Raw genomic sequence first — 21,348 nt, forward strand, 5'->3', positions numbered from 1 at the left:
ATGAAAACAGATATTTTTTAAAAAATTTATTTTTCAAGTTATGGTCGATGGAAAATCCGAAATTTCAGACCTTCGCGAAAAAATCATAAAATCTGAACTGCTTGCTTTAGACGGATGAAATGAGGTTTTTTCTATTTGCAAAGAACCAGTCTATCACCAAAAAAATCAGCTTGTATCCAGTGCCTTTTTTCTGGCTGCTACAGCTCCTCAAAGTTGACCAATTTTTTCGAAATTTTTCCACCCTATAATCTTCCATACAATTCATCGCAGGGGTTTTAGCGTCACCTCTTCACTCATTTTGATTCGTATATAGGATCCTCGACCGTTTCAGTTTCGGCTTGTCCCAAATCTCGAGCACCGTTTGCCCGTCACCGACACGTGCTGTTATATAAGTTGTAGGGGAGGAATAAAAAATGAAAAATCACCCTTTTTCTCTCCATCCTAGTCATCAGTCCGAGGTCGTCGAGCTCGGCCCAGTTTATTATCTCAATACGAGGACTTTTTTCACTTTTTTCTCCGCGGGGTCGGATTCTACCATCAGCAGGGGGGTCAAGATAGGAGGCAAGGGGTTGTGGGTGATTATTTAGAAAGTCTTGTTAACCACCGCTGTTTTTGCGTCGGACGTTTTGCGCTAGATTTAATGGGTCTGAATGGGGGCATAATGAGGCCTGTTTCGGACGTGTTATGAGTGTTTTGTTCGTGAAAAATTAGGTACTTTGGGAGGCGACTTGAGATTTATTTGTTGAACATGAAACTAGCTCCATTGAGTTGTATACGTCTGCAGGAGTTCTTTTTCCATTTTATACTATCTTACGGATCTATCTCATTTTAAAGCAATAATATAATATTTTCAAGAACACAGGCAAATTTTGTACTTCGCGATATTTCTATGAATTAACTTCAGTTTGAATAATTTTTCCATCGACCTAAGCAAAAAATTACATTTAAGTAAGTAAGTACTAATTTCCGAACGAAAAGTTCTCTACACTGCGCAAAAAAATTAACGCACATTCTGAAAATCTCAATTTTAATGAAAGTTAACTCTACATTGACTTTATATAACTTATTTTTTATGTTCTCTCGGGAAGATTTTGAACGAAACAAGACACATTAAATGGAAGAAAAATTTAGGATTTCATCGAATCTTATGTGAAAGAAGAGAAATGAACAATTTTCAAAATACTGAAATGCTGATAAGTGATTTAATACTAACGTCCAGTTTCATAATCAAACCTTAAGTCCCTTTAATTTTAAAACTTCCTTTAACCCTACTAAAAATGACAGTAAAGGAAGCTTTAAGCTTAAAGTGTCTTTAAATTGGATTATGAAACTGGACGTTAGTATTTCCACCCCTTGCGTTAATTACAGCTCAGCAACGACGCGACGGTTCATACTCAAAATGAGTGATCTTAAAATGTTCTGATCTAATCCTTCCCAGATTTCTCAGAGTTGGATTCCTAAGTCATTAAGAGTAGCTGGATGATTTTCTGAACTTCTCAGCCTTCTATTGAGGTTGTCCCGAACCTGCTCAATTGGATTGAGATCTGGACTTCTTGCTGGCCATTCCATTCGAGAGACTTCAACCTCTTCAAGGTACTCCTGAACGATGCGCGCACGATGGGGTCTGGCATTATCTTCCATAAAAATGAAATTTTCACCAATGTATGGGGCAAATGGCACTACATGCTCTTCAAGAATGTTCCTTATATACTTATCAGCATTCATAGCTCCATTATCAACGACCACTAGGTCTGTGCGAGCAGTCAAAGATATTCAACCCCATACCATAATCGATCCTCCCCCGAAACCAGTAGTATTCAGGAAATTGCACTGAGTTTATCTTTCATGTGGACGTCTGTATACAAGGGAACGTCGATCACAATGGTAGAGGCAGAATCTAGACTCATCTGTGAAGAGAACTCTTTCCCTATCGGCCTCTTCCCAATGGATATGCTCTCTCGCAAAATCCAAACGCACCCTTCGATGGGCTGGGGTAAGAGCTGGGCCTCTTGCCGCGACACGAAGCCTTAAATCATATTCTCATATCATATAGAGGCGATTTCTTATTGTCTGAGTGCGTTAAGTTTTTTGCGCAGTGTATTTTGGGGGGCGAGTAGGTACTTTTCGTCCTGATTCACTTTTCGTCCTTAAACACTCGTCTACTTTGTTCCTCGTTCACAGATACGAGAGTGGCGATTTAATCAATTTCGATAGCCAGGATTCTATGAAAACCTGTTGTGACACCACGAAAAAACCACTGACAAACCTCTCCCTTCGATTCCATCCCTCACAGGCTTCGCTGTCAACCCGCGTACCGTGAAAAAATCGCGCGGGGGTTCGGTCGTGCGGTTAAATATCCCCAGGGGGGCCGATGGGACAGCTTAACGTTCATCCCCCTAAGCCACCATCATCCCTTTCGCTTTCTCAACAGGTTACGGTAAATATTTATTTCGAGCCCGGGGGACAGACAACGCCCTGAATCACTGTTGGGAAATGGCCTTCTGCCATTCTCCGTCGATATCCTACGATGTACGGGCAGAAAATTAGAGTGAGATTCGAGTTTTTTAAAGGATCGATCTGTATAAATGAGTGGGGACAAGTTAGTTTGATGAAAGTCACAAAGAAAATTTATGCTCTCTAGCTGCTTTTTCATCCGTTCAGCTGCTCGTCACCATTCAAGATGTCAACGGAAACACTATCCTATAGAAAAAGAGTAAATGCTGACAATAGTTTCGGTCTTATTGATCTCATCAGAGTTGAGGACCCTCAATGTTGAAGGTGTCTTTTTATTTTGGCTGTGACTAGAGTCCCGACTCGGGATCCGTGTCCAGTCCCGACGGACGAAATCAAATGACTCGAATACCAAACAGGTCGCTTGTCCTTACTCGGGACCCTTGTTTAGTCCCGACATTGTAAAAGGGTTTTGAGGTAATGTTCGCGAATCTTATAATATTATTTATGAATAGTTGCGACAAAATTCAAGGAGTGATACCTTATTAAAAAATAGTGTGGGCTTTTTCTAAATCAAGATTGAAAAGGCAGGAGAAAATACTATCATTTGATTTGAGAATGGAAGGAGCAACTAAGAAATTCTAAATAGTGAGAAAGTTGGGGATTGGTTAGTGTAAATTGATCCAAAGGAATTGGCAGACGTAATTCTTGATTCAGAGATGAACCTCTTCCTTACGGCCATTCTTGACTAAAAAAATGTGATAGAGAAAGGAAGCTGACAAATATATTTGTGAAATGTATAATATTTTATACGAAATAACGACACTATGCTGCGGCATCTCAATAAAATGTATTTTTATTTGAAGTGTATGAAAATTCAGCGAAAAAGGTAAAGGTAGTAGTTCTGTTTAAAATGAGCATCTTAGATGTTTCATTTCAAGATCGCTCTTTTTTCTCTTCATAAATGTGATGATTTGAAAATAAAATATACTAACAGCATACATATTCATCTTTATAGCAACTCATATCTACATGCCCGATTGAAATATGAATCATTGTTTCTATTTGACTGGGTGTAGGCTTATGATTTGTACTGAAAATTTAGTTTTTCGCTACTCCTTTCACTGCTCAATAATTTCAGAACACCAATGCAGTGCATCGTTGAATTCGGAACCGAATAACAGTCCGGAATTTAATGACGTCGCTCGGGACTGGACACGAGTCCCGAGTCGGGACTCTAGTCACTACCTTTTATTTTTCATCATCATCCTTATGACGATGATATGGACCGTTCAAATCGACATATTTCCAAAACCGATCACGCCGCCTCCGATAATATTAATCTATTCCAGTATATTGCGCCAAAACGGTTATTCAAATGATCGGAACGTAATTAAAATCTGAAACGTAGTGATCCCCTTAATTCCCACATGGATTCAGCTTCGTTATTCCACAGGGCTGCTTCTAATAACGTTATTGCTAGACTTAGAAAGTAATATCGGAGTTTATCTATTATAGAAGGCGTTAGGTGAGATTTTACGATCGACCTCTATTCGAATTTTAATTAATAATGGCTGCACCTGATGCGCTTCTGGCATTATAGATTGCCGAAGTGTCTTTAAGGGTTTTTTTTTGGAGCACGGTGCATACTTTTTGAAGGATGTTGTAATGATATCCAGTTTTCTGAGAAAAATTGGAGTTCATTTTAGTGCATTCCTTTCGTTTCATAATTCCTCCTTTGAAAATATTTAATTCTCAAATATTCAGTACATTCATTCCGATAGGCAGAGTAAATGTAAAAGACCGTTTATCTGTGTTTAACGTTGTTTTTCTTGCATGCCGTTGAAGATTTTCATGTTTTTCTGATGTTGATATACGATAAACCGGAACTGACGACGTTTTTACTCTTGTCGCATTCTGAAATTTTCAGATTTTTAACGTGTGGGGAGATTTGCCTATAAAAGCAGATTTTCCTCCGCAACCGTCTCTTTTACTTTGACTCTTTTACTCTTTTGTCACTTTTACGCCCCGTACTTTCTTTTCTCTGCGATTCGACTTTAATTGTGTGCACGACAAGCCGTTCAACAAATTTAGAAATAATTTTGTATTGCGAGTATTAGTGCTCTTAGGAATTAATTTTTACTTTTCGTTTGTTTTCCGCGAGTGCCTGAAATAAAGGAGGTAGGTCCATGTCTTTACCGTTCAGTTTCTTAATTAGACCTACACCGGTTACTTCTTTGACACAGCTTTACTGTATCGCTTTCTGTAATATTTTATCGTTCCCTGTTTCGCGAGTCTGACTTTTCCCTTCGCTATCAGTCATGGTGCGTAAGCCCTTGGGTTACTGAGGAGAAAATCCGGCCAACCCCCCTGTTCGCGTTCCGCGTCATAAGTGTTGAAACCGAAATCTCTTTTCTATCAGTCATGGTGCGTAAGCCCTTGAGGTAGAGAATAAGAGATACCGCTCTTCGTCAGTGAAGTTCCGTAGTTTGCATAGGATGTTTTGTGGCTTGTATACCAGTTGAGAAAGCTTCAGCAGAGCTTCGCAATAAATAAAATGCACGAAACCTGGAGTGGCATGGAATACCATTAACGAAACAGGTTCGCAGATTCAAAAACTTCAAGTTAAAGAAGTTGGAAAAATCATCGATAGGGTAGATCCTAGATATATTATCAACGATTCTACTACAAAACTAATCCAGTATGGGTGTGGAAAATATCGATAAAATCTCCTTCGACTTCGTCTGAATAAATTGGGCGTGGAGGCTTTCAACAAATCATAGTTGGAAAGTACACCCAAAGTAACAAGCCGGATACCATCCTGGTATTAGAGTTCAGAAGAGGACGTCCGCTTCGCAAAAAGTTAAAGTTTCAAAGTCGAATTTTCAGCCTTTATTTATCTCGATTCATGTTTCATCGATTCATATACATCGGGGAGTTTTCGGAAAAAACTTTCTTATCGGATCAGTGGGGAATTTATTTGTTCGAGACTAAGTTTTCATTCTATTTTGGCGTTTTGTCAGAGGGAAAATTTTTAGAATCGGAAAGAGATATCAATGCTAGACCAACTGAGTTGGAAATCCTAACTTAACTACTGGATTATCACGAACATTCACTGATTCACTAAATAGCTTTTCTCGATGAAATCAATCTCAACTATATATCCATTGCAACAATTATAAAACAAATTCAATTCCTTGGATTCGAATTCTATTAGATGAATTTGTACGAGGCTATGAAAACCTGGTTATGAAATTTTCTAGTTTCTAAACAATAAAATGAGAACCATCATCTAACACTGACGTTCTACGATGAAAACACAGTTTATCTACGATGAATGCTGCTCCGAAGTTCGAATCACAAAGCTCATTTTCCCCGTATGACCCTAAAAAACGATAGATTACCTGAACTTGTTAGCTTAGCTTCATTATTTATTGATCCCTGAATTGAAATTATCTGCATTTGAAACTAACTGATGATTAATTTTCTACAGTTTTGTGTAATGATGATTTTGTCTTTTTATTGATAAATTCTGTCAATAATGCACACAAGTAATCGGTCAAGTTCAGCACGATTTCATTTTAAATGATCTCCGAACCATTCTTAATGCTGTAAAGGGGGAAAGACTACCCAGAACACTTGAATGATGAATAAAAGATACGAATATTACAATAGTTTCCACTTTCGACGAAAAGATGGCAGCACTTAACGAATTTCTTTTTCAATTTCACCAGGATACGAATTGTAGCAAATGGCAAGACGTTTCGAGAAATTTTTACATGTGGAAATTCATAGAAAAGATGATTTCACCTCGGAAAGTTAACAACATGAAGAAATATTTATTCTTTAATGAAAAAAACAATTTATTTTCTTTTTCGTTTGACGAATATAAAAATTTCTGACTTATAGAGATGACGAACTGATTGAGTTGAATCATAATGAAAACCCCATAAGAATTAGGGGTTTCTGACGTGAGATATTCATTTTCTCTTTTTGAACTGACCACTTAAACTGTGTAGACCCCTCTTAAGTCTGGATTTCTCCTCGAAAACTACTCGAATATCAGACAATATTAATCATTTTAATTGAGGAAGACTCTAATTGTTTTCTATCATGTAGAAAGACATGATGGATAGTTAATAAATATATCATAACTAGAAAGATTATATGTTTCGCTTTCTTGATATCATTTTTTTTGTCGTTAAGCATTAGTTTATGAGTTGTTTTCGTTGAATGAATTATGACAGAGTTGACAGTCCACTCAGCTGCTGACTGCCGAACTAAAAACTGTATTTTGGGTGATGGGGATAGGAAAAAGACTATCTTGAAGCGATCATCCGAACCAAGATTCATATTTAACTTCTGACTCTACAACATACACTGATTTATTGATCGAAAGACATCGAAAATTTCAGAAATCCGGTTTTTCTGTGATCATTAAGGAAGCAATTAATAATAAAAATACTGCCTACACCGTCGTGACATTGATGGTCTATTTTATGTCCTAGATCACGAGAGTTATCTTCCATTTTCTCTCGCCCCACGTTTTTTTTTGCCACAACTTCCATCGTAGGAGATATTTCCAGGTTCTAGATGCCCCGAAAATCCATCGGCCAAGACTGGAACGCTAGCCCGCGTTGACCTCTGCAGCATAATTCACTTCGGAATCGTGTGGGACGCCCTTAGTCTTTTTTTGGGAGTACCGCCCGGCGAGAAAACTGATTTATAGGCCGATACGCGGTATTTTTCACCCAGACGGCCGTTACCGAAATCCGGAAAATCGACCGCTTAACCTGTTGCCAGATTTTTCATCGGTGAAAAATCGCTTAGTGGGGGAGCTTCGCACGTCCCATGGTAGTTGCGGGTTAATACGACAAAGGGATGTTTCGGTTATAATTTTTTTCCATGATAAACTTTTGGAACTTGCAACCTCAGAATGTGGCCGCTCCATCTGAGTCAGGCCCTCGTTAATTGAGTCTCAATTGTTATACAACTCGCGCGCTGCAAGTCTTATGCATTTGAAACTTTGTGGAACCATCTGATGTGCATTATTTGACTTAGATGACGTTGTTGTGTTTGTTCAAGCTGTTCCATATGTCGCCTGTAGGGCGTCCAGCTTTCGCTTCCGTAAAGAAGCGTTGGGAGGACCACTGCTTTGTAAATGGCTGTCTTGGTCTTCAGATTGAGGTCGTGATTTTGAAACACTTAGAAGTTGTTTATCAACCATTAATTCAAAAGTAACTTCTTCAGATTTTAAAAGGTTAGAATGTAAGCATATGCTTATATAAGAATTATAGTAAATAAAGAAGTCAGTTTTGAATTAATTGGTTGTAAACAACTTCCAAGCCATTCATCTCAAAATTAGGCTGAATGGACTTGGTTCACTTCAGCTCTGAACCCCTCATATATTTCAGAGAAAATGCTCTATACCTGGTCGTCTTTAAACCACTAACAAGGAATTAAGAAATTGGCTCCACTTATCCTGTATCTTTCGAATTTCCAACACCCTCTTATTACGACTCACTGCTCAAGAAGTACGATTCTAGTCAGACTTGTTTCAGAAACGATTGTTAAAATGTCAGAAATATTCATCTTACCTGTTATTAGCCATAGTTCTTTTAGGCAATCCTCCCTACTCTTCTGCACCATCGAAGGAGTTTCTTTTGGAGGGTCGCCACCTTCTATTGCTTTGAAAATAACAGCTCCAAATACGGCGTAACCTACCATGATCAGCAGAAGGCTGGTTCTTCCACACAAAAAGGACATACTGCAACTCCTTCCGTTATTGTCCTCCATCTGAAATAAGAAAAACCTTTGTCAAGGTCTGAATCGAACTTAATAGTTAACCAAGATGGAGCATCAAGAAAATGTCTATTCCATAGAGGCAAAGTTCCTTGGTGTATAGTCTCTCAGGTTATAGTATATATTTCTTATACCGGATGGTACATTTGCCTGCACCGATCTACTTTATACAGAAAGAAGTTCATTGAGAAGATTCAGTTTCATCTGGATAAAACCATGGTAGTGTACAGCCTTTGGCGAAGGGGAAAAAGAAATATTTTCTATTGCAGCGATGATTTCAACATGAAACATACGCAGTATCAGAAAAAATAAAATTAGACTTATTTCACTCCATGATCTGAATACTGAATACTACCTGATATCCAGCGACCCACTTTGAGTATATCATGTATACCTTTTTCATCAGTGCAGAACTCTCTGAAATTAAATCAGCGAATTTAAAAATGGCCCCAGATGTACATCCTGATGATACCAACAAGACCCGGAATTGCAAATGAAGTAGTCAGTTACGCCAACGTCTACGCGCCGTTCTAGAGAGGTAAGTAGGATGAATTTGAGAGAAAATTCAAATTTTCAACGTAGCTAGTCTTATCAGAATGAAATATTTTGAATAAATTGCGTTACTGTGAGAGGATGAGCTGGCTATGCTGGCTGCATGCGAGCCGGTTCATGAATTGTAAGAGGATGTTACGAACACTTCACATCCAGGGACTGGCGTTTGGTTCTTTGTTTTATTTCTTCAGTTTTTCATTGAATTTCGAGGATATTGAGTTTAAGTAATAACAATATTATTCTAGGGTTTGAGGTAGTTTAGGCAAAGTAGTGTTCAAAGGATAAAATTTTGATGATCAATGGATTCAAGTATTAGAAGTCAATCTAATACATAAGTTAGTTTCGGCAAACAATCTCAACAATCAGAATCGGAATAAACAAATATTGAAATTGCTGTTGAAAAGTTATTCCTCCAGTGAGCGGAAAGGAAGTGAATTTCATTTTAATATCTTTATTTTGCTGAACTGTGCCCCAAAAATATCTCCGATAGAAATGAGACGATTCAGCGATCCGCAACCCCAAAAAGTTAATGAATAACAAACGGAGAAGACAAGCTTTTTCCGGTTCCCTCCGGAACGAACAAATCCCATCGGATAGTCCATTTATCAGAATGAAATTTCCGTGTCATTTTCAATTTTTCCGAGGTCTATTAAGGGAGGGGGATGATTAATCCGTCTGTGGCGCCTGGTGGAAATGCCCCATTTGAATATAATCGTTTTTTTGCACGCCGCGAAGGCCAAATAATGATAAATAAGCGGGAACAGAATAATCCGGGAATTTCGTTCAGGAAGCCGGGAAGAATGGGAATATTGGATGATCAACGGGAATGCGGATGGAATGGCTGATGGATTCCCGGAGGTGTTGATGCAGGCCCGCACTGGCCACTGCCAGTACTGTACTGATCAACACTGCCAAAACTCCTTTTGACCAGTTTTCTTACTTTTTTTCTGAAACTATCCACGAAGTTAAACCTTGATATGCGGTGTACCGTGGATCAATAGAGTGTAGGGATATTAGGAAACCTACCATGGTGGCCTCTAGACGAAGACAAAGTTCTCTGCTATCTAGTGTGTTAGCGATAACTATGGAAGATCAAACGGAATGAAAAGTCTGAGGTGTTTATGGATCACTGGAATCCCTGAAACTTTAATCGGAAATAAAAATATACAAATTTGAAACAAAATGGAAGGAAACAGCAAGCCAACTCATTCAAAAATGAAAAAGGATTTTGAAAAAAAAAATAGAACTTCGTAACACCTCCCCCATACCATTCAACTTGCGATAAAGTATAGTGGGTTGAATTTCACAGTTTGGGATTTTGTTTTAAGGTGCTCTACAGAAACCAATATTAACTTCTGATAGAAAAATGAGTGGAGTCTTTCGACCATTTATTCATCTGAGCGTGAGGAACTTCTCATATCAGAAATTATCATGATTCATGAAACGTGAAATTTCAAAAAGAGCTTATCATTTTCTTCAGACAAATGAAATAAATACACGAAAATAAACAGAAGTATTGTTTAAGAACTGAAAATACTCCGAACACACTTTCGGAAAAATTTTCCAGTTGACCTGAAAAAACTACTATTCCGAAATTATTCATAAATATAATTTCAAACCACAAAAAAGCCTCCTACTCCTCTACCACATCAATGAATAAACAAGGGACCGTTCCTCACCTTTAAAACAACAAGAAGTCACCAATCAAAGTCGTCGCGAACTATATGCGGTATGGAGTTTTCACGAATTTCCACCGGGAAATGTCTATTAGTCACGGTATCGCGTGCGCACCCTGTGGAGTTTACGGAAGAACTGAGAGCTTTCCCGAGCAGAAAGGCGACAAGGGAGGACCGCGAGAGTGCGCCAACAATTTTTATCGGAAACTGACATCTGAGCAACAGCTTCCAATAGTTTCTGAACACCGAAGGAAAAAACCTAGAATTTCTTCACCGAGATAAATGCCTGATCTTAATCATTTCTGAAAATATCTAGGGTTGATTAGAAATGATTTTATTCGAGACTGCGACTTGAAATTTTAATTATTCCACTCATTTTCTCTAAGATGGATGTGGAAAGTTGAGAAGTGAAGCCTGGAGAGTCTTTCCATCAGTCAAAATTCCGTGAAAATCAGTTTGGCCAAACCAGAGATTACCCCGGACCAACGGACATACATTTTAAATAGTTATTCATGTATCAAGAACGAGAAACTGTCTATTATAGTCGAGTCTGAAAATTGATAGCCTAGGCTAGCAAGCAGGCGACACAGTAGACAGTTTTTGGCCGAGGTGCATATCACATTACCATTGACATTGACATTGACAATTCATGCTCCCAAATTTGACTACTACCTGCAGTCAAAGATTGTAAAACAATTCGTCAAGCGACCGCAGACGAGTCAATAGGGTTCACTCGCCAGATTACATTCTGCCGGGAAATACAAAGTGATGTTGCGTGTGATTCCCAATATCCGTGTCTTTTTTCTATCAACCGGCTTGATTCAACGCCTAGCTATTTTATTCCTCAGTAATCGAAAGAACTCAACTAAGTAGTAAACTTTTGCGAAGCAGCTAAACATCCTCGTGTTGTTCAAAGGACGTTGCGCGATGAAAGGGCCACTTGTTTTTCTTCTTTTCTCCCTTGAAAGGAAATTAATCAGCGCAAAATACAGGTAACCAAATACTTCCGTGTCCGTTTTCTCTTGGGACGTGGGGTGGAAGTAATAATGCGGAACGAGTTTTTCAAAGGAGGAATGGGTTGAAAGCGTATTCGTTGCCCATAAGAGCAATAAGGAATTATTTTCGAAACATTTTTCCGATGTCCTTCTGTATCGGGTTGCTTATTATAATCTAAAAAAAAACGCAAGAAAAAATAATGCGTATTATGCGAATAATTAACTCTACTGTTTATCATCGGTTTCATAAATATAAACTTAAGCCGACCGCAAAATCGTTATTTTAAATTCCAACAACCCAAGCAAACTAGAGCAAGATGTAGGTATGTGGGGGAATTTCTGGGGCATATTTCTTTTACATAAAGACATCATCTGTCCAATAGATATTTCATATGAAGGAAAGATTATAGAGTGAGGTTAGGTTAGCTGACCTAACTCTTTAATCTTTGATATGAAGAATATCAATCCAATGACAATTTCGATCTCATTTGTTCTGAATTGATAAGGGGGCGCCATCTAGACTTGCATCGACATAATGTTTGCCGATTTATAGAACTCCAAGAGGAATGAAATGAATGAAATGAATAATAGATGGCGACACACTATCAGGTTTGAGGTTAAAATATAAAATAACGGATTTCAGCCAGTGTTACAGACAGAAAAGCACTGTATAAGTGGGAGCGCAAACCAAATTAGCGTAGCCCCGACATACATGACAAAGGGATGCATATTTTTCAGATATCGCTTATCTGAGTGAAGTATAAATTGCCGGAAAAATGTCATTCTCAGTTCATATCTGAAAACTATGAATCGCCTTTGCCATGTATGTATATATGTATATACTTTGGTGGGCGCTCTCCCTTATACAAAAGCTTTGCGACTATCTAGAATCAACAAAATTTGGGTTTCCCCAACAAAATGAGATCACTCTGAACCTGATATCTAATAGGTTTCTATGGATGAAAAATAAAAATTCAATCACGAAGAAACAATTTATTGAAATATTAAAGCATTTCAGTTCAAACAGTGAACTCAATATGAAATATAATCAAAGCTAAATCTTTGTCACAAACCTTTCAGCTGAATCAAAAGTAAATATAACCTACAAATAAATAAACTACAAAATCTAAATACATCATATAAATATTAAATATATAAATGCCATACTTCAACAGCAGTCAATATTTTGAAGGAATGTCGGAATAACTAGTAAAAATGGACGTATGTTGGGGGAGGGAATAAATTCATTCGTTAGGACGAACTCATTGAGAAATTTACTGAGAGTCCTGCAACTTCCAAAAGGAGCAATTTTTTCATAAACTTCCAACTGGTCTTTCAAAAATACTCAATCTCAATACAAATACAACAAAATTAAATACAATCAAATACATTTTTTGCACTAATGTAATCCTCTCACTGGTTTCAAAGTATTAGTGGGCTTATACAGCCTTCTTGAGAACTGAATTCCAATATCAAGGTAGGCTATATGAACCCAACATATTTATAAATGAAAAAATGTTAAACAATCTACAGTTTGAAGTGCACAAACTGAGTCAATATTATATATTTTCATATTTCAATAATAAGTATATAACAAATTGTCCAACTTCGAACTCTTTCTAATGTTTATCAAACTGACAAAATATAGACACCACAGAAATATAACCTCCAAAATTATTCAATTTTATTTATCACTTCTGTACCGAAAATATGTCAAAAAGAAATGATGAAGGGACAATATTTCAAACAATTTTTATAATACTGTTCAGTTTGCAAGATCATCTTTCTAAAAAAGAATTTGAGCCTTAAATGAACTGAATAAAAAGATAACTTAGCCAATTTTCAACTTAAAGCTATGTGAAGTCTTCATGGTAGTCTTTTTAGTACAAAAAAAATATGATTAATCTCATATGAATCAGAAGAAAGAACTATGTGGAATGTGATGAAGAAAAGAGATCTACTCTTTAAGTTTCTTCATGGATAGGTTGATTGAGAGGTCGTAGTACAATCCTTGGGTCCCTTTCAATCATACAGTCAGTATCTTCTTTTCTGAAATTTGATGAGCATTTAGCATGCTTTGAATTGAATCTTAGTGGGGAGAGCACAAAATTTGAAGAAAAACAAACAGTGTTGATTTATTGGATAAGTATGTACTTCATGCAGAGTAATTGATTGAAAAGACGAACTTTTTTGCAGCTAACATGCACACAAACAAGCTTTTAAACTGATGTAACTTCACTGTTCATATACCGCCTAACTAAAAAATTCTATTTAGGTGATGTATTTGTCATTTTTTTAACATCTCTTTATTATAGACCAAAAAAAGCTTCTAAGTATTGGCCTCACAACTAAATTCTCAAAGGGCTAATGTTCTTTCAACGTCTTAGTGAGAATCCTGAGGAAAACACCTACAAATTTACTCGCTACAAGAAAGTGAAAGAAGTTATCTTTATTCATGCAGAAATGCTTACATTCTCAGCTGCAAACTTCAATCAACTAGAAAAATCTTTATTAACATTGTGTGATTTCACTGTAGCAATATTTCTGATTGTATTCCTGGATAGGTACTTGTCGAAATAACTTGTCAAATGAGATTAAAACACTCCATTAAAGGGAAAATTACTTACAAATCTTTGTTTTCCTGTGGCATCAGCTTGCTCTGCTCAGAGTCTTCTTGTTGAGTGGGTTGATACGCCACCTCAGACACTGGAGCATATTGGGCGGTGACCAAAAGATCTGTGGAGGGATTTATAGTCAATCCAGGGCTACCAACTATGTCTAGATGGTCTTTACCAGTGGACCAGCACCATCTTCTTGTCATCCGTAAAAAGATTACTATATAAAAACAAAATCATTAATAAAAATCAAACAAATTATAAGTAAAAAATAAAATATAATTCATAAATTACAATGTTGCATATTCTCATATTTACCCACTGGCGATATTTGAGTCAGCAATCTGAGATAACATAGTAATGGTGAATGAAATATCTTTATATTTGTAAAGAAAGATTGATATCTGTGGACTTACCGAAGAGAAGACATGAAACACTAAAAAATAGGGCTCCAAATATTGTGAGCAATAAATAAACGTTTTCTTCACTCTGTGACGTTCCTGCATAACCAAGAGCACCTTGTATCAACAGTATGATTCTGAAAAAAATTACATATCATAATATACCACAGTTAAAGTTTTAAGTGCTAACTCACCCAACAATAAGACATGTCACACAAGTTGTCAACAGTAAAACTGGGCATAAGCCTCTGCAGGCAACACATGATATTCCACAGGGTGTTGAAGCCACTTCAGTAACTGTAGAAGCTAGATAACTGATTGGACGATCTTGCCAACGTTCTCCATTGCTTTCGTATGTGACTGTAGTAGGTTGATACACAGCTCCAGACATAATTCAAGTGGAAATGAAGGTGTTTTGTATAGCTGAGCTAAAAACAAAGGTTAATTAACATATTTTATTGTTCCATTATGTCGCATGATCATAGATGAAGCATGTAAGGACCAAGTAGGCGATGCTCAGGGTATGACTCGGAAATTAGTCGAGTTATATTTTTATAGCTGTGTAAAGCCGAATATAAATTAATTAATAAATACCTGGATATCTGACGCAGTTTTTCGTCATAAATCGTCAAATCCCCAAGATTACACAGCCTCACCAACCGATTCTGTTTCGTACTCATAAAAAAACCAGGTTTCAAAGCTACAGTTTCTGCTGACAACCTGTTTGTTGGTGGCTCAAGGTTCTTCTTTAAATGGAATTTTTAAACGTTCTTCAACTTGCTTCTCTAATTTTGCATCGGTAAACTTCCCTTCTATTTCTTTAGCACTTTCTTATTGGTCATCGCGATCTGTCACTGGATTGTCTTGCACCTTGCACCTTCTTCCTTACCAGTAGAGTGGCCAACCGGCAGCGGCGTTGCCAGGAGTCAGGTAAATGAGAATATTCATCAATTTTTTTGTTGATATTCTGACGATTTATCTTTGCGAAAAACGAAGAACCATTCGTTTATTCAGTTACAAACCGGATCTTTTTCGAAGATCTGAATTATTCCACACAAATCGTTAATAGATAAGATTCAGGATACAATTGTTTCGTTAGAATACCGTATTTCTGATGGAGTTGGCATCGTAGTGGAGAAGTCAAGGTTGCAATATCAAGGGAAATGAAACAGAGGCGTATCTTACGTTTGAAATAAGGTGTAAATATGAGTTATCAGATATAAATGAATAAAGCTGGAAAATTTTTCAGATAACGGTGTAAATTATCGTTCTGTGTCACGTTCGACAAGAATTAATTTGGAATTTTCTAGATTATTCATGAATGTTATTGTTTTCTCTCAATAAAATGACAATTAGACAGGTTTGGCTCATTATAATTCCAGCTCGATTTCGAAGATCATTTTAAAGTTTCCAACCTTTGATTTTGAGTACTTATAATGAGAAAACAAACCAAAACTTCTTGTTTATTCATTTCCCTCTAGGTACGACCATGGCATAAACACTGTTACTTCACTTACTTCCGATTACTCATGGAGGATATACGCAAAGAGGAAATGATGGAGACCTACTGTTTGCATGCTAATTGATTTCTGTCGTATCTTATTTGTGCTTATGCCAACAAACGACCGAAGGAAACATTGAACAGATTTCGTAGAGATTCTCTGAAGAAAAAATATTTTTATAAATATTTCAACAGTAGAGATTCTTGAGGTCGAAACAAACACTTTTTTCTCTTACCATTTTTACCGATTCGTCCCTTATAAAAAGATATAGCTATTTTAAATTTTCATAATGAACTGTACCATCCCTGGAAAAACAAATTTACCTTAAGAATAACTAGTTAGATCTATGACACTACAGATCTGTGGATCTTTTGAACAGAGTTGTATTCAGCCAAAATACCCAATTTTTCAAATTTCACAGATGCAACCCACGATTTCTACCCGCGCCAGTATATTTCATTTTCCCAACCTCAGTCTTCATCGACCGGGTCCTTGTGCAACAGAATACATTATGTCGCCTTTGGGGTAGGTTAGGTATTCACCCTTCACCCCCAGTTATTCCGAACACAATCGGTTCCAGAGAACGTTATGAAGCCCCTCTCTCCCAGCATCCCATTCATCTTTTGTATTCGATCATGTCTTCGCGAGATAGAAGCAATTTCATCGGGAATTCTTGCGACGTATTCGAGTCTCCTCTCCTATTGTGTTCCCCGAACTAGAAACTGGAACGAAGAACACGACAAGGAATTCCTATGAGATTCGTTAATAAGCGACCGGAATTATTCGCTGATTTGTTCTGAGGACTCGGCCGGAACTGGGGAAAAATTACGCTCAATACTTTTGGATATTGTGGAGTATCGATTATCAGTTTGCCGATTGTACGACTCTGAAACCCCAGGCAACATCACAACAAAATATCGCTGTAGACACCCATCTAATCAAAGAATAATTGTACAGATGTACAACACTCGACACACGAGTGTCTAGTGTCTAGTGTCGAGTTTCTGGTGTCGAGTGTCGAGTGTCTAGTGTCGAGTGTCTAGTGTCGAGTGTCGAGTGTCGAGTGTCTAGTGACGAGTGTCGTGTGTATAGTGTCTAGTGTCGAGTGTCTAGTGTCGAGTGTCGTGTGTCGAGTATCGTGTGTCGAGTGTCTAGGGTCGAGTGTCGAGTGTCTAGTTTCGAGTGTCTAGTGTCGAGTGTCTAGTGTCGAGTGTCTAGTGTCGAGTGTCTAGTGTCGAGTGTCTAGTGTCGAGTGTCTAGTGTCGAGTGTCTGGTGTCGAGTGTCGAGTATCGTGTGTCGAGTGTCTAGTGTCGAGTGTCGAGTGTCTAGTGTCGAGTGTCGTGTGTCGAGTGTCTAGTGTCGAGTGTCGAGTGTCGAGTGTCTGGTGTCGAGTGTCGAGTATCGTGTGTCGAGTGTCTAGTGTCGAGTGTCGAGTGTCTAGTGTCGAGTGTCGTGTGTCGAGTGTCTAGTGTCGAGTGCCGAGTGTCTGGTGTCGAGTGTCTAGTGTCTAGTTTCGAGTGTCGAATGTCTAGTGTCGAGTGTCGTGTGTCGAGTGTCTAGTGTCTAGTGGAGAGTGTCGAGTGTCGAGAGTCTAGTGTCGTGTGTCGAGTGTCGTGTGTCGAGTGTCTAGTGTCGAATGTCGAGTGTGTGTGTGTGTGTGCGTATGTGCGCGTGTGAGACAAAAGTAACTATGACTCTCAGGGTAGTCATGGGCATCGGACTACCTTAAGAGAGTCATAGTTATAAAAAGTCACTATGACTCTCCCATTACTACCTTAACTACCTTGAGAGTCATAGTTACTATCATAGAAAATTATCGCAGGAATTAATTTGATATTCTAAAAAAGCATCTTTTGTACCGAACTTCCACGGAATTTTACTGCCACTACACCGATGAATCAGTTATGGTTATATTCTGAATCGTCCTATCCAATCCCTGACTCATCTGGATTTCCACGAATCATCCCCCAACTCTAATTGAGCTTCGGTTCCTTTATGTGGAGTAAGGAGGCCACTGATGACCTCGGAATCCGCCCTAGGGTGTGTGGGAGTGTTATGTAGGGTTAGGTTAAGGATTTAGCATGTTTTCCGACACTTAACGTGCTAGAGACCCCATTGTCCTGGTGACGTATCTAGAATATCTTGGAAGGGTTATGTCAGGTCAGCGGATACCTTATTATTTTCACATTATTGAATTTCATAACTTAATTGCGTATTATGAAGCTCTCTGGAGTGCAATTCTCTATTGAATCATCAACTGTTTGGTTTTCTAGAATCTTCAAAAAGAATTCTATGCACTCCATATCCTGAGACAGTTGTAGGACACCCTGATTTTCAGGCAGAGGAGCAAATAGGTCATTTTAGGGGGGTCTAACCCCTTGCTCATTTTTGACCCAAAAAATCGAGATTTTCGAAATCGAGTTTTTATGCCAGGGTGGAAGCCTTGGCAACGCTGATTACGAAACCGAAAATCCCAATTGGATCAGACGAATATAACAGGAGATATCGCAGATTGAAAATTGCGATTTTTGAAAAATTGCCATTTCCAAGATGAAAATCTAAACGAAGGGAGATAGGCTTTGGAAATTGCTCGCAATAGAATCAGCGTGTTCGAAAACCTATATTTTCATACCAAAATTTCAAATATCTGACACTGTTTAGGAGAAAATAATTTTTTTTGTTTTTCCACTTTTCATTTTCGAGTTGACTTCGAAGAGCTCTCTGGATTGCAATTCTCTATTGAATCATCAACTGTTTGGTTTTCTAGAATCTTCAAAAAGAATTCTATGCACTCCATATCCTAAGACAGTTGTAGGACACCCTGATTTTCAGGCAGAGGAGCAAATAGGTCATTTTAGGGGGGTCTAACCCCTTGCTCATTTTTGACCCAAAAAATCGAGATTTTCGAAATCGAGTTTTTATGCTGGGGTGGAAGCCTTGGCAACGCTGATTACGAAACCGAAAATCCCAATCGGATCAGACGAATATAACAGGAGATATCGCAGATTGAAAATTGCGATTTTTGAAAAATTGCCATTTCCAGGATGAAAATCTAAACGAAGGAAGATAGGCTTTGGAAATTGCTCGCAATAGATTCAGCGTGTTCGAAAACCTATATTTTCATACCAAAATTTCAAATATCTGACACTGTTTAGGAGAAAATAATTTTTTTTGTTTTTCCACTTTTCATTTTCGAGTTGACTTCGAAGAGCTCTCTGGAGTGCAATTCTCTATTGAATCATAAACTGTTTGGTTTTCTAGAATCTTCAAAAAGAATTCTATGCACTCCATATCCTAAGACAGTTGTAGGACACCCTGATTTTCAGGCAGAGGAGCAAATAGGTCATTTTAGGGGGGTCTAACCCCTTGCTCATTTTTGACCCAAAAAATCGAGATTTTCGAAATCGAGTTTTTATGCCAGGGTGGAAGCCTTGGCAACGCTGATTACGAAACCGAAAATCCCAATTGGATCAGACGAATATAACAGGAGATATCGCAGATTGAAAATTGCGATTTTTGAAAAATTGCCATTTCCAAGATGAAAATCTAAACGAAGGAAGATAGGCTCTGGAAATTGCTCGCAATAGATTCAGCGTGTTCGAAAACCTCTATTTTCATACCAAAATTTCAAATATCTGACACTGTTTAGGAGAAAAGAATTTTTTTTGTTTTTCGACTTTTCATTTTCGAGTTGACTTCGAAGAGCTCTCTGGAGTGCAATTCTCTATTGAATCATCAACTGTTTGGTTTTCTAGAATCTTCAAAAAGAATTCTATGCACTCCATATCCTAAGACAGTTGTAGGACACCCTGATTTTCAGGCAGAGGAGCAAATAGGTCATTTTAGGGGGGTCTAACCCCTTGCTCATTTTTGACCCAAAAAATCGAGATTTTCGAAATCGAGTTTTTATGCCAGGGTGGAAGCCTTGGCAACGCTGATTACGAAACCGAAAATCCCAATTGGATCAGACGAATATAGCAGGAGATATCGCAGATTGAAAATTGCGATTTTTGAAAAATTGCCATTTCCAAGATGAAAATCTAAACGAGGGGAGATAGGCTTTGGGAATTGCTCGCAATAGATTCAGCGTGTTCGAAAACCTATATTTTCATACCAAAATTTCAAATTTCTGACACTGTTTAGGAGAAAATAATTTTTTTTGTTTTTCCACTTTTCATTTTCGAGTTGACTTCGAAGAGCTCTCTGGAGTGCAATTCTCTATTGAATCATCAACTGGTTGGTTTTCTAGAATCTTCAAAAAGAATTCTATGCACTCCATATCCTAAGACAGTTGTAGGACACCCTGATTTTCAGGCAGAGGAGCAAATAGGTCATTTTAGGGGGGTCTAACCCCTTGCTCATTTTTGACCTAAAAAATCGAGATTTTCGAAATCGAGTTTTTATGCTAGGGTGGAAGCCTTGGCAACGCTGATTACGAAACCGAAAATCCCAATTGGATCAGACGAATATAGCAGGAGATATCGGAGATTGAAAATTGCGATTTTTGAAAAATTGCCATTTCCAAGATGAAAATCTAAACGAAGGGAGATAGACTTTGGAAATTGCTCGCAATAGATTCAGCGTGTTCGAAAACCTATATTTTCATACCAAAATTTCAAATATCTGACACTGTTTAGGAGAAAATAATTTTTTTTGTTTTTCCACTTTTCATTTTCGAGTTGACTTCGAAGAGCTCTCTGGAGTGCAATTCTCTATTGAATCATCAACTGTTTGGTTTTCTAGAATCTTCAAAAAGAATTCTATGCACTCCATATCCTAAGACAGTTGTAGGACACCCTGATTTTCAGGCAGATGAGCAAATAGGTCATTTTAGGGGGGTCTAACCCCTTGCTCATTTTTGACCCAAAAAATCGAGATTTTCGAAATCGAGTTTTTATGCCAGGGTGGAAGCCTTGGCAACGCTGATTACGAAACTGAAAATCCCAATTGGATCAGACGAATATAGCAGGAGATATCGCAGATTGAAAATTGCGATTTTTGAAAAATTGCCATTTCCAAGATGAAAATCTAAACGAAGGGAGATAGGCTTTCGAAATTGCTCGCAATAGATTCAGCGTGTTCGAAAACCTATATTTTCATACCAAAATTTCAAATTTCTGACACTGTTTAGGAGAAAATATTTTTTTTTGTTTTTCCACTTTTCATTTTCGAGTTGACTTCGAAGAGCTCTCTGGAGTGCAATTCTCTATTGAATCATCAACTGTTTGGTTTTCTAGAATCTTCAAAAAGAATTCTATGCACTCCATATCCTGAGACAGTTGTAGGACACCCTGATTTTCAGGCAGAGGAGCAAATAGGTCATTTTAGGGGGGTCTAACTCCTTGCTCATTTT

The 21,348-nt window shown here is 37.9% G+C and overlaps 3 protein-coding genes across 7 annotated transcripts in view; 1 reads left to right on the plus strand and 2 right to left on the minus strand.

Annotated features, from left to right (window-relative positions):
- Positions 1 to 8,250, minus strand: part of LOC123317451 — a 120,222-nt gene extending 111,972 nt beyond the window's left edge. The window contains exon 1 of the mRNA XM_044904002.1: positions 8,049 to 8,250. Coding sequence (XP_044759937.1) covers positions 8,049 to 8,247 — 199 coding nt within the window. The 5' untranslated portion in view covers positions 8,248 to 8,250. The remainder of the gene's footprint in view (positions 1 to 8,048) is intronic.
- The window catches only part of LOC123317449, a 206,065-nt gene that overhangs the window by 122,960 nt on the left and 61,757 nt on the right, over positions 1 to 21,348 (plus strand). Inside the window, exon 1 of one of the 4 annotated variants that reach the window (XM_044903996.1) lies at positions 8,777 to 8,791. The exons of the other annotated variants lie outside the window; for them this stretch is intronic. The gene's annotated coding sequence lies outside the window, so the exon portion shown is untranslated. Of the gene's footprint in view, positions 1 to 8,776; positions 8,792 to 21,348 lie in introns of those variants that run through there. 4 annotated transcript variants of the gene reach the window in all.
- LOC123317453 lies at positions 12,455 to 15,395 on the minus strand. Of its 2 annotated transcripts, XM_044904006.1 has the most exons (6): positions 15,087 to 15,395; positions 14,687 to 14,920; positions 14,508 to 14,629; positions 14,270 to 14,311; positions 14,104 to 14,212; positions 12,455 to 13,525 (listed from the first exon to the last, which is right to left on the minus strand). In XM_044904006.1, the coding sequence occupies exons 2-6, from the start codon at positions 14,881 to 14,883 to the stop codon at positions 13,441 to 13,443; spliced, it is 555 nt and encodes a 184-aa protein (XP_044759941.1). In that variant the 5' UTR covers positions 14,884 to 14,920; positions 15,087 to 15,395; the 3' UTR covers positions 12,455 to 13,440. The 2 variants fall into 2 exon arrangements, with proteins under 2 accessions (XP_044759941.1, XP_044759940.1); XM_044904005.1 differs by having other exon boundaries at positions 14,104 to 14,311; positions 15,087 to 15,394.

This window comes from Coccinella septempunctata, chromosome 7, assembly GCF_907165205.1.
Source record: "Coccinella septempunctata chromosome 7, icCocSept1.1, whole genome shotgun sequence".
Taxonomy (NCBI): Eukaryota; Metazoa; Arthropoda; class Insecta; order Coleoptera; family Coccinellidae; genus Coccinella; species Coccinella septempunctata.